The sequence below is a fragment of the Pyrus communis genome, chromosome 16, assembly GCF_041283825.1.
Source record: "Pyrus communis isolate YQ-2024b chromosome 16, ASM4128382v1, whole genome shotgun sequence".
Classification (NCBI taxonomy): domain Eukaryota; kingdom Viridiplantae; phylum Streptophyta; class Magnoliopsida; order Rosales; family Rosaceae; genus Pyrus; species Pyrus communis.
The window spans coordinates 2,980,582-2,995,740 of NC_142580.1; the positions used below are offsets into that span (position 1 = coordinate 2,980,582).

A 15,159-nucleotide genomic window follows, 5' to 3' on the forward strand; every position below is an offset into this window, starting at 1 on the left:
TGATGCGTTCCACTGTCAAAACTTCACTTGTATGAGAAATATTGTAAACATTTATCATATAATAATGAGTTTGGCATAAAGCTATCACCCAAATCATGTGCCACTTAATGCAAGTCTACTCTAATTTCACAATAACCCCACAAAATGTCATAATTTGTCTTTAGTCCCAAACGAGTGAAATTTGCCAATTTTATGCACAAACAAGGCCATACATAGATGCACGCGAGAAAATAAAAAAATAAAAAAATAAACTGTTGTAATGGTATTTGATGCTGGAGACGAGAAATTCAGAGTGATCCCGCTGCCTTATCGTTGTATTGACTTCACCATTGAGGGTACAGCTGAGGTGGGAGGATGCATGACTCTGTAGGGTAACAAGCTCACAAATAAACCAGAACATGGAGAATGAATTGGTGTCGTGGAAATGGAAGGACTGCACGAACCATGCGTGGATCGAAGAGACTATCTTAACGTCGATGGAGATCACGGCAACCTTAGTCACGACTCACGGAGGCTGACAACCTTGAACTAGCGATTTGCGGGATATGTTGTTTGATTTTCCCGAGTTTGCTGGCGGATAATGGTTGAGCCCGGCATCTTTTACGCTACTTAACAGGTAGCAGGTACGATGATTTTTCCCAGACGTGTTCATAGGCAGGTTTGAAAATTTCTTACAGACCAAGATTAGTTTGATGACGCTAGACAGTTGCTAATCCATGGTTTCAAATTTTTTGAATTGAATTTCTTCTCGATATTGAATATTCACAACGCATCACCAGAATACATAGCTCGATTTCTGCGTTTTGTCTATTGATCAACTGCACCCAGAAAAAAAATTGCACCGATTCTACGGGAATGGCCTCTGACGAATAATAAAAGACGATAAGTGATACAGAAACGAGACTTCACAAGGTCGGTCAGTCATCCTCCGTGAGTTCGTATTGCTTGAATGGCATTCCTTTGATCCTGCGTCAGACTCTGCAGTTCATAGCAAAATTATAAGACAATCGCATATTTTCGGTAGTTGTACAGAACTAAACAAGATCAAATTAAACTTTTGTTTTCGTAAATGCTTGCAACTGCTTGAATCGGAATGAATTGAGTTACTGAACTTCACCTGGAAAAGATGATCAAACATTTGTCTTTCGCTCTGGGAAAAGTTTACGAAAAACTCCGCAAGATAGTTTGCCAGATTAATCTGTAAGGTGTAATTAAAGCGTGAATTATATGGAATATTACAGATAAAATGCTTAGCAGATGTGAATAAGTCATCAAGGTACCTCGTTAAGGGGATCGGCTGCACTTAGTTGATCCTCTTCATAACTGTCCTCCTCATCCTTCGGAAGATGTTACATTCGATTAGTATCCCAAGAAACTTTACTAAAATATACCAGCAACAAGAAAGTACCTTGTCAAATGTTTTTGCCATTGCTTCAAGATGTTCATGTGAGGGTCTGCCAAATGATGTAACACCAGCTGAATACATCAAATCCTTGTCAAGTTCCCCATCCTCCGCCTCAACTTCTTCCCAGTCGCTATCCTGCTGCAGGAATTGGTTCAAAGTTTAATGTTTATTACGTTACCAAGTAATCTTGGAAATTCATTAACTACCTCATTATCACCAGTTCCAACCTGTTCTTGGATTTCAACCAATGCATCTGCCAGTAACGCCATTATCTGCAAAGCATAGGCATAAGCATTAAAGACAATCTTCCATGTAAAATGGGTGAAACCATCAAGCCAGGCACAACTGTGCACCGGCAAATATAATGTTACAGCAAAACATAATATTTAGGATACTAAATATAATCTGCCCTTTAAAGCGTCCCCTAGGGGACTAGGCAACCAAATATAACCATCATGGTCCTTTGGCCATGCAGAAGGTGCTTGTCAGGTCAAAGAATAGAAGTACCTTTGCAGGGAGTGGCACCACAGTCCACTGATCTGGAGTTAATTTAGCTTTTGAGCGGGTGGTGATCCCAGCAGACTTTAGAAAAGCAAGAAGAGCAATTTCTTGAATCAAGTACGTTTTAGAAAATAAATAAGTGCATAAAATCACAAAGTTTCGGTAGAACTAGAACCTGAACCAAATATCCTTGCACGTTAATTTTTGCTAATTCAGCATGCCTAGATGATAGTAATAAAGCCAATGCAGTAGTGGTGACTTTAATTTGGTAGGCACCCTGGATCTCACCTGCAATCAGTTTTAAAGGGCTCAGATAAAAATCATCAAAACTATATACCAAATTCTAGTAACCTCAGCTCCCACTGGCCATAAACATTAGGTTTTGATAATGTTATCACTTATCCACCCTTCGATATTACTTTCCATTCAACGAAAGTACATGTTTAATATCTAACCAAATTCTACAAATTTGAGATGCTGCAAGGCATTGACATTGGATATTTGACTTGCAATCTTTCGTATGGGCAAGGATTGGGTTTAATCAACTAAATTTAATGGATCAAATATTGTATCAAGAATATGACAAGTCAACAAGTAAGAAATATATTACCTTGCTGTTTTGTCCATTCTGACATTAAATAGACAAAAGAGTTATCATAGCCGTCAGCTGGAATGGTGACCAGCAGATCAATAAACTGTCCAACATTTGGGGCACTCAAGTGAACCTATGAAATACAGAATTCAAAAACTAACCCGAATAAGAAATGGCTAGTCAATGCCTGATCCATACCAGACCAGCTGAGATTAAACATTCAATGAAAGGTAAAGATTGCCAGGAAATTTGATGAGAAACATTTCAGACAGCTAGAAGCTGCAAAAATTAAACGACTAACTTTCATTGAGCAATAAGTACTGTATACAAAATTGACTGTAGAGTTTTGCCAATGTAAAAGCTTGTTATGGATGATGAATATATAACCTGATTAAGTGTTGGTAAAGTAAGTGAAACTTTCAAAGGGAAAACGTTTATACCTTGTCAGACTATTATTTTATGAGATTAAAAAAAGGTAAACAGAGGAACTAATAAAGATGAAAAGTTGAGGTGCATACCAACCGAGCGAAAATGAGTAGCAGTGAGTTTCTCAATCCTGCAATTTTAGCAGATCGCATGCGCCTAAGAAGAGCAGCAACTAGGTCTCGAATATGAGGTGCCATTTGTGACGGCAAATGCAATATAAGTTGTAGAATGTAGCTCCCAACAAAAAGAGAACCTGAGCTTTCCAAATTAGGGTCCAGAAGCCTGCACAGTTGTCAAACATTCAGGTTCCCGTAACTAGGATCGACCAAATCCTATGGATATGATGACCACTCAGTCAAAAATAATAGAAGTTCAAGCACTACCAAAATGGAATTGAATAGTATACATGGGAATATCTTCACAACCTGACACTTATTTTCAGCATGAAAAAAAACATGCCATTTTTCATATGAAGTATTACTTGGATCCATCAAAATGATGAACAAAATGTTGGCTTTATTCACCTTCCATAGAAGAATGTTGATGCAAAATTCTTAAAAGATAATTTCATGAAAGGAAAAGCAAAGCAAGCCCCTTGCTGTGTATCCCCATTCCCCACCAACAGAGAATCAGAGGAAGGGACAAAAGAGTACCCATCGATATTCCATTTTCATATTCGGTTGAGTCTACTAGTACGTGACAAAGTTTCAAGTTTGAGCCAAAACTAAAAAGAGTTTTCAAGAAACTATGAAATACCAAACATGGTTAAAATGAAAACAATTACCTTGAAGCTGCATCAAGCAATCTTCTAACTGTATTTCCAGAATCACCACCCCAAGCTAGCACATCTTGTCTTCCACCAGATATAAAGGCAGCTAAACATTCCGTAGCATTCTTACCAAATTTATCACAATAATTTTTAGTCATTTGTATTCCTTAGATATGTGATAGCTCATAGAACTTAGTCCTCTGTGTGTGTCTGTGAGTGAGAGAGAGAGAGTTAAGCATAACAGACTACCTGCATTTCACTGTGATCATCACTTTGAAGGACTATTTGTATAACAGCGTCAAAACAAGCATCATATACTGTTTTTACCACATCAGTAGGAGCATTCTGCACCAACGCTATCACAGATTTTAATTAAAAATCTTGTAATACCACCAAGATGCTGTCTATATATAAAACTGGAAAGCCAAGAGCAGAGGAAAGTAAAAGATGAGCATCCACTGAAGTACATCTTACTTTCAATAACATTGTTACCAGATCCACTGATCCAGCGACTAATCCATCAGGCTGTTGTTGTGGCTGCAAAGTAAAATCAAAGCATCAGAGCAAACACTTATCCCACCAAAAACTAAATTATTGCACTGGGAATCTAATTTATATTACAGACAATCTTACAAGCCATACTTGATTAAGAACTGGCCAAACACATGGTAAAACTCGAGAAACCAGTGGACGAATACAACCAGGAGCGTTTTTGAGTGCCTGGAGTAAATTGAACAGAAAAACCAAAGCACGGTAAATTTAACATATAGATCATAAAAGAAATATTTGTACACAAACTCAAACCATGCAAGTGGGAATTTGAAGATATTATAACATCTACCAACTATGCTGCCTATAATTACCTCCAGAACCTCAATTGCATCAATACTGATAAAAGGATCGGAAATATGTGATGCCCACATGTTGAGGACCACAGGAGAGATTACAGGCTCAATGGAAGCTGATAATTCGTAACCTATAAATAGTCAAAAACAAAGCAAGAAGATAAGCAACCTATTAAAAATTAAAAAGACGACAATAAAATCACAAATACATATAGCAAACTTACAAAACCATTCTGTTCTAGCAAGGTCTAGAAAACAAAGTACACAATATTCACACTACCCATAAAACTCACCTGCCTTAATTGCCTCTTGCAGTGTTTCAAGTACCAGGTGCAAGGTTTCATCGGAGGCCTGAAACCAGAATTATAGTAAATTCTTAATGCAAGTACAGCAATAAAACTAAAGTTTATACTAGCTGTAAATTACCTGACTAAGAAGTTCTGAAAGTGATGAAAACAAACTCATCAAATGCGGTTGAATTATTCCTTTGTTCATTTCAGGTAGGAGCTCGGAGAGTGCCCTGCAGGCACCTACTTTGACAGGTGGCGGCCTGCCAGCATATGAATGTCAAGAAAAGAAATATCTCATTTTTTATTAGATACAAGTTACGCATGTACATTCATAAATGTGATTGAGAGAGAAATTTACACATCCATGCCAATTGCTTTGATAGCAGCAAAGAGAAAGTGCTCAAGGACTCCATGGCTGATCTGTGAAATGCTAGAAATATTTTTACCATATTTCAAAATTATTTAACTTTTAATAGATGAGGAAACATTGCAATAGTTACCACGGAGGAGAATTTAGCAACTGATGAAAAGATACGAGAATACAGAAGGGGAAATTGATGCACATCTGCAACACAATAACAGAAATTGTTCACTGATTCATCAAATTGACGTATTTAAACAGAAAAAGAGTGGGGGTGAAGGAGTTATTGCAGGGATAGATAACCTAATCCACTGTCTTCAGTGATTACTTGCTCCAGAAGGCTTCCTAAGCCAACTCTTGTAAGTTCGGAATCCTATAAATTAAAATTATTAATGGTATACCAAGGGGAACCCACTAAAAAAGGGAATTGAATAATTCACAAAGAAGTTGCACCAAGCTCATCGGAGCTTTGTCGGAGCACAAAAACCACCTTCAAAATAAAGACATCAGAATGAACAACGAAGCACAAACCTCTGCTTCAAGCAACTGGTCTGACAGAGAAGACAAAGCGAAAAGAGTAGCCTCCCTTATCTGATAGCATGTGCCATCCAAAATAGAAAAAGGAGTTCAGAGAGAAGAATTAAAACAAACAATATAGACAAAATGGTTTCTACTCACTCTCCACCAAATTGCAGAACCAACATCCTTTTCCCTTTGAGACTCACTAAAACATCTTTTTGCAGCATCAATGATGGCACAGATTCCTTCAGTACCGCATGAATTCACCACTTCTTCAAGCAAAAGTGCACCTGCAAAACAAGTGTGATAATGCTTAAGTGATAAAAGCAATTAGAATAATCATTATTTTTTTTAAACTAGCAACAGCAAACCATCCATAGAATTAACAAAAACAACAATACATAACCCTGATAATTCAACCAGTCAAACATGTAACTTGTGAAATATATGAACATTTGGCAAATTCTAGGTTACAAATGAACATGGTAGAATAACACACACATAGATGTATTCCTCTCATCATCAGTTATTCTTCCGCTGACAATGAGCTCTAGTTCAAGGGGTGGGGGTGGGAAGGCAGTGAATCCTCGGGTCGACCCCTATTTTATGCAACAAAATAAAATTATTGTGCCACTAAAATATTTGGGGTTTTAAGGTGAAATGACTCAAAATAAAAATCATTATCCAAAAATGAAACATTTGCTCAGAAGTTGGAGAACTAAGATAACTACCCCTTTTTGGAAGGGTAAACCTGGACTGATATCAAGGTATAATGGTCTTTCTCCATGCAAAATTGAGTTAATTTTTCTAACTTTTGAAAAACCTTGGCATAGAGATAGTCATTTCGGTTCACTTGGCCATAAACCCAAGTGTTTTCCAGGCGAATTCATTGTTCATTTTCTAACTTTTGGAGTTTCTCAAAGGCATTAACTGGCACTAACAACTGGACCCATGCTGTGAAATCCAATCTTCAGTCCACATATTTATGGTTTACGTATTACTAGCTAACATTTGAGATGCATAAGCGTACCAGAAACACGACAGCTATAGGTAACATCATCCTCATCAGCTACAAATTGGTTGGCATCCATTGACCAAGTGTGAACCTAAGAAAATGAAACCAAGGTAAGAGAGTCTTTTATCTTCAGCTAATATGTGCAAAGAGAACTTAGGACCATTAAGGTGCAAGTGTTGCAAGCATTAAAACTAGAAGTTATGAAAATTAAGATCTGAATCTGAATAAATTTGATACTTTTCTGCTGAACCACTCAGTGCAGTACTAAGATGTCAAAAAGGAAAGGACCAACGAATAGCAAAAGCACATTCCCACCTGTTGTTCTGTTATTTGGAGAAAACCGATGGTGTTGTATGTCAACTCTTTGACATTATTCATAATGACCTGCAATAAAAGGGGAGCAAAAGATTTTGATGTAATAAAAGGACAGTAGGTAATAAGGAGGCAACTAGTAGATATGGAATTAAACAATCTTTGCAGCATACCGTTATCAGTTTCGCACTACCCACAATGGTCAACAGAAACTCAAATAACTGCATATAGAAAATAAATAAGTTAAAAACAAATAAAATGAAAAAATCTGGACACGAATTACAAATACATCAAAAGGTGTTTGGGGGTGAGGCAGAAAAATAGTGCACCAGCACAAATTCTTGAATTTCTATTCTAACTGTTCAAACTTCTGATAATCAAATAGTGCACAATATCATTACAATTAATCTGAATTTCATTGGTATAACCATATTTAATTTAAAATGCATATTGGTTTAAATTGTTGCTCCTTTTTTTTTTCTTCCAGAAACCTGAGCTTTGAGCTTTTGAAACTAACAAATGGGCTAACATCCAAGTCTTCAGGGGATCCAAAGACCTCCAATATTATATAGCTATAATTAATATTTGGATATGCAACGTACTCTAATCTGACAACAAATTCACCGAAAAACATGAAAAGGAAAGCATATGCACTAGATGAAATGAACTGAAACAATAAACTCGTGCCTTTGATTATGAAAACATCAAACAAAAATACCAGTTCGATTTTTGTTTGGCAACATAATACAAGCACACGAGACAATATCTGCAAGGAAAGAGCTATTCACACGCCCATTTTTACCTCCTACACACCCCTTGTTAATTTTTGGCCATTCATCTTCAATTCATTTGATCCAACAGCCGAAAATGGAGAAGGGTGTGTGAGAAGTAAAATTGGGTGTGTGGATAACACTACCCTATCTGCAAATGCTAATGATCAACTACCTGGATGACAAAGGAATCAAGGCTTTTCTCAGCACCATCAGAGTCATATCTATCATCATATGGATCTTCTGTACCTTCAATAGATGACCGCACATATACTCCAAGAGAACTCATAAAAGTTTGCCACAAAGGCCCTACAATAACTGCAACAAACAGGATTTGTTCAGCAGGAGATATGAAAACTGGATTTATCAATGTGCAGAACCAGAATCTAAAAGGTATATATCTGATCCATTGGGTGATAAGAATGGTCAACTTACTCATAAATTCACTTTCAATAAGGCTAGGAAAATTTTGAACAAACTGATTCAAGCACTTCAATACCTAATGGAGAAGGGACAAATAATTTACAAATCTAATTACACTGTATAAACATCATTACAGATTTCTACCAAACCACCAAACCAACCTCCGTTCTTATGCTCCAATCATCAGGATCTTCAGACTGCACCGGATGATTCAGGATTGTAGAGAATTGATCCATCCATGGCTTAATCATTGGCATTATTAATGCACTGGTCTCCGTCTGAACATAAACATCTTAAGCTGTTAATCATAACAAAACGCTTAATTTACCACACTTTCATATCCTGGGAAGTTAATTAGAATGGATGAAAAATTACCTTATATACACCACTCATCACCCCTAACATGGAGATACAAGAATAAACAATTGAAAGGGATTTTGTGCGTAAATATTTGTCATACACCTGCACAAACAAAGAACACAATAAATGGAAGGATACTCTGCAGGAAACACAAAAAAACTCAATTACTCAATTACTCATACATGTTCATGTAACAGACTACTAAAGAATTGGAGCACATGTGATAAGAACAGCTCGAATAAATGAGAAAAGAAGACAAACAAAAAAATCTAACCTGAGGAGATGATACAATTTTAAGCAAGCATGGGAACAAGGCTGGTACTAATGTCGGAACCACTGTATCATCCAAGTCAACAGAGAGAAGAGCCAAGCATCTTAGAGCACCATGTACTACAAAATTTGAGAGAAAATATTGAACTTCAGCAACAAAAATTATTAGACTTCCAAATAGAAAAAGCCACCACAAAAATGGTTCAAAAGACTTAATAGACTTCTTTTCAACAGCTGCCCCAGGCAATAACCAGTTACTTGAGAACCTTATGAGAGAAATAAAATTGCATATTTGTGTTCTATGATGAGATAGTTGATCATCTCTCGTACAATTGCAATGCATATTTGATTGCTACTACTTTAGTACCACCAGGCAATTCCTAATTGAATTTTTTAATTGCTTTCATGTTGGAAAGCCTCATGTGAATTATTTGGGGGAGAGAGAGAAAGAGTGCATGTGTGTGCGTCCGACAGCAAGACAAAAAGAAAGAAGATTGTGCAGATCATGAATAAGAAAAGGCTTACCTCCATTCATATTATTTTGATCATTAATCAACTTCAGCAGGTACGGTAATAAGTCAGGCCAATCCTCTGGCCAATCATAAGCTGCTATAGATGCAACAGCCATACTAACTGCTGTATAAATTTTCCTATGAGAGTCATCCAATGACAACAACAGAAGTCCGCGTACAACTACCTGGAAATGCAACCCCTAATTAGATAAGGAATGCAGAGAAGTACAGAAATCAATCTTTCAAGATAAGTACAAAAACAAAAGTGCTTGGCAATGCCAACTGCTGAAAATACCTTCTCGTCACTTGAAACAGCAGGATGTTCAAATGCTTCCTCTCCCTCATGCCAGTGTTTCTTAATAAACTGTTTAAGAAGGACAGCAGCTAGGTAAAAGTATGTTAAGTCTCACACGTGAGGAAATGAAAAAATAATTCCAGCTGTATGCTACAGGTGAGAACTTTAACCGAGCATCCAGCACGATAAAATACAACTCAAGCACATCTTTTTCATATTTCAATTAGAAAAAGGGAGGAATCACCTCCAATTTTCATTACATTTTTGTTATGGACCAAGAAAATAATGAAAACAATGGAGAGAGAAAAGAACCATGATAACAAAAGGATATCTGGCGCAATCCTAACGGGAGCTCCCTATTTGCAGCAACCTTGGATAACGCAGTTCCAAAACCTTCAAACAACAAGAAACCCATCAAACAATTTCAACATGCTTCCGCGATCTATAGAGAGAACAGCGAATTTACATACACAATGCAACAATATATTTCGCTCCATCCACTAGAATCGGAACCAAATCATCAACCTCAAAGGTGCATAATTCACTGCCTATTACAGTAATACCTCCAAACTCCAATTCATATCACCATAAATTCTCCACCAAAAAATAAAATAAAATAAAAAAACTATCATTTCTTCTCAACTATCCTCCTTTCAGCAAGATTTCAAATTACCAAACAAAATTAAAGCAACTAAAAGGTTCAGTCAGCGACTCAACATTAAGAAATGAAACAAAATCAAATTGAAAGATGGGGTTTTTAGGTGGGGGACTACCTGGTTGCACAGAAGCCTGATCAAGCGAAGCTTCGGCGAACGAGCGAACCTCGTGGCTGGGGTCGAGAGTAGCAGACAGGCAATTGAGAAGCCATTGCTGATCCCCGTCGACGACAATATTGAAATTCGCCATCGCCGAATCCGAAAACCCTACAAACCCTAAAACCCTACAACCCTAATCTGGTTCCAAGTAAATGATTCGGTCTGTCTTTTTCCTTTTATTTTAAGATTTTAATCCGGATGGCTTTTTTAGTTTCCCGCCTCCAACTGAATCGGAGACACAAGGTAGGCGGCTGTGTTATATAAAGAGCGAGAATCCGCCACTCCACTCTAGTGTAGTGGCACAACCGTAAATAAGTAAAGATATAGGGTTGGCAAGATTTGGGCTCAAGTTTGGGCTGCATGGGAAGGCCCACGTGTTTAAAGCGATATGGATCCTTGATGTTGCATTATCTTGGCCCAAGCCCGGAAGAGTTTCAAGCTCCAAATAAAAATAAATAAAATAATGTTGAGAGATCCACCTTCAATTCTCATTCTAATTTTTGTAGGTTCGCAAGATGAGGATGGTGTTTACACCTAAAATTTATTTTTTTTAATTATTAGCTTTGGTTAAAACCATCGTATTAAATAGCTGTTGAATTAGACTCAGACCTCGTTAGAAAGTGTTTTTAAAATAACTAAAAAAATCTTTAAAAAAAAAATTTGTTTGAATTCAAACAGCGTTTTTGGCTATTTTAAAACGATTTAAAACAAACGCTTAAGAAGGAAAAGAGTCACTCTTCTCCTTATATATCGATCCCAACATCTACTCGAGAACAAGGAAAACTTCCAAACACAGTAAGTTGAATAACACTGTGAGTTGTATAAAACTAGCAACGAGGTTGAAGCCGATGGAACAGAGAAAATAATGCACAACTCCATAAGAGAGATTATTAAGAAAAGAGAAGAGAAGGCAGCGATCGGAGATGAGGAGAGCTTCGATCGCTGCCGTCTCATCTCTGATTCCAATGACGAGAAGAGGACATCAGTGGACGAGTGCAAGACAATTTACTTTGCTGGACATGAAACCACGAATACTGTGCTTGCTTGGACTGTCTTTCTTCTGGCACCCCACACTGATTGTCAAGAGGAAGCAAGAAAGGAGGTACTTCAATTATTTGGCAGACAAAATCCGAATCCTGGTGGCATTGCCAAACTAAAAACAGTAAGTACGATCATCAACGAGTCTCTAAGATTATATCCTCCGATTGTTTCCACCGAGAGGAAGGTCGATAGGGAGGTTCGATTGGGAAAGCTCATTGTTCCTGCCAATGTTGAAGTGGTCATCCCAACTATAGCAATCCACCATGAGCCTGAAGTTTGGGGGCAAGACGTGCAACTTTTCAAAGCCGACCGCTTTGTGCAAGGAGTTGCCAAAGCTACTAACAATAACATAGCCGTATTCTTACCCTTTGCAACGGGACCTCGAAATTGCGCGGGCATGAACTTTGCAACCACTGAAGTGAAGATTGTTCTGTCGATGATTTTACAACGCAACAGCTCCACTCTTTCCCCTGCTTATGTCCACTCTCCCTTTCAGTTCCTCACGCTTCGCCCGCAACATGGAGTGCAAGTAATTCTACACCCTCTTGTGAACTGCCCATAAATACTCTGCTTCTAAAGAGAGACCCCATCCAACTGAGCGTCGTTGAACTGATTGTAGTTCCATATTTGACTGAAATATCGAGTCTCAACTCTGTTCGGAGCTGGTATGCTTATCAGTCTCGGGTGTGTTTGGGAATCTCTGCCGCAGCATAGAAATATGACTCATTGTATTAACACGGTGCAATGTTTATACGATGATAACGCCTCTGTTTACATTTAAATTATCTGTTTGGTGCTTGCTGCATCTTACCAACCACGGCAGTTGACGGCAGTGCCTTAAATTTTAAGGGAATCCCTGTAAAAAAAATTCCATTTGATCATCTAATTTTGTAGACAAAAATATCAATAAATTGTCATTTGTCAAGAACAACACAATTGAAAGGCCAGCTCTCTCAAACAAACAATTTGACTCCAACCTAATCTTGGATGAAGATAACTTCTGCTTCAGGAGATGCCCGTTTAAACCTCACCAACTCAATCAACATCTTCATCCGCCCTTCCAAACCATACGCGCAAGGCGTGATGCTCATCATCTCAAGCACAGGCGATTTCTTCAACAAAAACTTGATGAATTCCATCTCATGTGGCACTCCAGACATATCTGTCATCTTCACAACTTTAAGCCTTCGGAATGTGCAGACGGAAGGGCATTGTTTCTCCCAGAAATCCAAGTCGGACGCTTCTATTGCTGCTAAAGCATTTGAAGATCCCTATGGTGGCAGTAATCCTTACTATTAACAGAAATGTAAAACTAATAATAGAAAGGTCAACAAAAGAAGAAAGAGGGGTAACCCTTCAACATGTTCACAATAACTTACCGAGATTTGAAGTTCCTTTAAGTTGGGAGCGCTCGTAATCAAGCGAAGAACAACTAGTATCTCATTCATATCTTCGAAACTTACTTGATATAATTCGATAATCTTTAAACGATTGTAAGTAATCGGAAGAATTCCTAGGTCATTACCTATACTCAAATACTTGAAACAAGGAAATAAACAAAAGAATGTATCAATGTCAGAAACGTATATGTACTACTGCTACTCAAGATTAAAAGAAAGGAAGAATTAACAAAACGAAGGCATCTGAAAATGTTACCTTCGTAAAGTAGATATGCCCAACAAGCCTCTCAAGAAGTGGAATGCCACCAAGAAACTTGATAAAATTGCAATTTGAACTTTGCTCAAAGTGCTCAGCAATGTCATCAGTCATATACATAGCAACAGACATGGCAACCAAAAGCGGAGTATTTTCAAGACAGATATCCTTAAATTCGCCTTCAAGACACAAGTATTTGAGATTTGGAGCGCGGATGTTTAGAGCTAAGCTATCGAAGTACGACAAAGCCAGACTCTCAAGTAGAGGGCAACTGGAAATAAGACTTCCGATTGCATCAGGAGTAACCAAAACCTGATGAAGATTGAGGCTCTTCAAACACAAAAATCCTTTAAAAGAAGGAGGCGGATCCAACTCGCAGCGAAATAGCTCCAGACGGGTCAACTTTTTACAGTAAAAAAGGCATGAAGGCACCCTAAACCACTCACCTTCTCCCAACTCAAGAACCAACTCTTTGATATCGTTCCTCGAAAGGAAAAGTATCCATTGATCAATATCCGAGCAACTCTGCAAATAAGAAGTCGAAAGCTGGAACTTGTGAATGGGTCCTTGGTGAAGAAAGAGAGCTCGAGTAACAAAATCTATGAGGCTTTTCTCAACAAGAGCTCGGTCATTGGATAGAGTGACACATTTTTCATCGAATGAAAGATGAGTGATAGTAGTCCATTTGTATCTCCACTTCCTTGATAAGCTGCTAGTTCTTACAGCGTCTCTGATCGGGAGACGCGTAAGAATGCTCTCTATAATGCTCTGAGGCAAATTGCTTATCAAATCACAACCCGAAAAATCTCCCATTCGTATATTTGAACTCAATCGACTACAAAGCAATATAACAAAACTAGTCAGTAATTGAAGGGCTTTACAGAAACTAAAATGCCACAATAAATTATTCACCTTAAGCTCCAAATGTTCACAACAAGATCAAAACTTGAGCAAAACCCACGAATTTCCGGCGTACGTTCGATTTGCTAACGAAGAACAGAACAGGAAAAATTAAAAAAAAATCAACTCTGAAATTTACAGATTTTCACCATTAGAGTTAATTTAATCAGCGTTCATAAAGCAAATCGACAAAGAACATTGCTTTCTGTGGCTTTTTTTCCTTGTCAATTTCCATCAAACCAAACCAAACCAATCAATCAAATTTCTCAAAAATCCAAACAAACCCAATAAAGTCACGGATCAGATCTTTGGAACGGAAAAATAATGAAAGCAATTCACACAAGGGGAAAAAAAAACCAATTTATATCAGAAAATACATGAACATATAAGAAAAGGAGAAGTGTCAGATACCTGGGGAGAAGGATATGAAGGAGAGAGCTCTGTTATCTTTTCAAAAATGTCAAATTTTACTTCATCTTTTACTTTCTCTGCGTCGAGAGTCGACGTTTGAAGTGTATGTATCTGGGGATTCAGTTTAGACTTCGGAGTTTTGAGCTCGGATCATTTCTCATTTCCGATTTCCTTTTCTATCAGCGTGCACAGAAATCCGCGGCTAGTTGCCCAGTTGCTGTTCAAGTTTTTTTTTTGTTTTTTTTTTTTTTTTTTGTCGTTTTTTCCTTTTTATTATTTTGGGTTTTACATGATTTTTTCCTCCTAATCCACCAAGTTTAGGAATTCGAATCATTGAAATTTGATTCAACGGTTAAAAACAGAAATCCACTTTAAAAGTTATAATAACTTTAACCGTTATTTCCGAACTTAATAGATTAGAAGAAAGAAATCCGAAGATGATCCTTTCCAATTTTTAGAAATCAGCATCTCGGGAAAACCAAAAACAGATAAAGGTTCACGTTCTCAAATAGGACATGAAGAATTTACATTATTTTTCACATATTTGATACGATGTAATTTTTATTTGATTTATTTAATTTGGGATGATTAAAAAAATAGTGTGAAAAATAAAAATAAAAATCACCTGTTATGTTTGATTTCTCATGACATGTAATTAGATGTGTGATAAT

General features: G+C 37.4%; 2 protein-coding genes and 1 pseudogene across 8 annotated transcripts; 1 reads left to right on the forward strand and 2 right to left on the reverse strand.

The window, feature by feature from the left end:
• Nucleotides 1-717: 717 nt before the first annotated feature.
• On the reverse strand, nt 718-10,713 carry LOC137730836 (ARM repeat superfamily protein). Of its 4 annotated transcripts, none has more exons than XM_068469820.2 (33): nt 10,439-10,713; nt 9,997-10,058; nt 9,666-9,758; nt 9,384-9,555; nt 8,863-8,978; nt 8,604-8,690; nt 8,390-8,506; nt 8,241-8,304; nt 7,981-8,123; nt 7,209-7,256; nt 7,039-7,107; nt 6,739-6,814; nt 5,868-5,998; nt 5,721-5,780; nt 5,493-5,562; nt 5,329-5,393; nt 5,187-5,248; nt 4,965-5,088; nt 4,832-4,889; nt 4,557-4,669; nt 4,336-4,413; nt 4,168-4,230; nt 3,943-4,038; nt 3,709-3,818; nt 3,017-3,206; nt 2,517-2,631; nt 2,082-2,194; nt 1,913-1,987; nt 1,633-1,677; nt 1,409-1,543; nt 1,281-1,337; nt 1,118-1,198; nt 718-978 (listed from the first exon to the last, which is right to left on the reverse strand). In XM_068469820.2, exons 1-33 carry the CDS (start codon nt 10,569-10,571, stop codon nt 922-924), a joined length of 3,078 nt encoding a protein of 1,025 aa, XP_068325921.1. In that variant the 5' UTR covers nt 10,572-10,713; the 3' UTR covers nt 718-921. The 4 variants fall into 4 exon arrangements, with proteins under 4 accessions (XP_068325921.1, XP_068325923.1, XP_068325920.1 ...); XM_068469822.2 differs by having other exon boundaries at nt 1,409-1,540; nt 10,439-10,712; XM_068469819.2 differs by having other exon boundaries at nt 1,409-1,540; nt 1,612-1,677; nt 10,439-10,712.
• Nucleotides 10,714-11,280: 567 nt separating this feature from the next.
• LOC137730837 (F-box/FBD/LRR-repeat protein At1g13570) lies at nt 11,281-14,692 on the reverse strand. Of its 4 annotated transcripts, XM_068469824.2 has the most exons (6): nt 14,489-14,688; nt 14,090-14,163; nt 13,178-14,012; nt 12,901-13,059; nt 12,499-12,792; nt 11,281-12,377 (listed from the first exon to the last, which is right to left on the reverse strand). In XM_068469824.2, exons 3-5 carry the CDS (start codon nt 13,988-13,990, stop codon nt 12,499-12,501), a joined length of 1,266 nt encoding a protein of 421 aa, XP_068325925.1. In that variant the 5' UTR covers nt 13,991-14,012; nt 14,090-14,163; nt 14,489-14,688; the 3' UTR covers nt 11,281-12,377. The 4 variants fall into 4 exon arrangements, with proteins under 4 accessions (XP_068325925.1, XP_088544047.1, XP_068325924.1 ...); XM_088687921.1 differs by lacking the exon at nt 14,090-14,163 and having other exon boundaries at nt 14,489-14,653; XM_068469823.2 differs by having other exon boundaries at nt 11,570-12,792; nt 14,489-14,692.
• LOC137731298 (cytochrome P450 CYP749A22 pseudogene) lies at nt 11,289-12,083 on the forward strand (annotated as a pseudogene).
• Nucleotides 14,693-15,159: the final 467 nt, after the last annotated feature.

Bases quoted from the DNA above. Each gene is read 5' to 3' on its own strand.
- LOC137730836 (XM_068469818.2), bottom strand. From the start codon at position 10,571: ATGGCGAATTTCAATATTGTCGTCGACGGGGATCAGCAATGGCTTCTC. The intron at 4,231-4,335 runs GTATGGCTTGTA...TTTACTTTGCAG, and splicing joins TTTGGCCAGTTCTTAATCAA to CCACAACAACAGCCTGATGG. The intron at 4,039-4,167 runs GTAAGATGTACT...GCGTTGGTGCAG, and splicing joins TGGTAACAATGTTATTGAAA to AATGCTCCTACTGATGTGGT.
- LOC137730837 (XM_068469824.2), bottom strand. From the start codon at position 13,990: ATGGGAGATTTTTCGGGTTGTGATTTGATAAGCAATTTGCCTCAGAGC. The intron at 13,060-13,177 runs GTAACATTTTCA...CCTTGTTTCAAG, and splicing joins GGCATATCTACTTTACGAAG to TATTTGAGTATAGGTAATGA. The intron at 12,793-12,900 runs GTAAGTTATTGT...CTGCCACCATAG, and splicing joins TAAAGGAACTTCAAATCTCG to GGATCTTCAAATGCTTTAGC.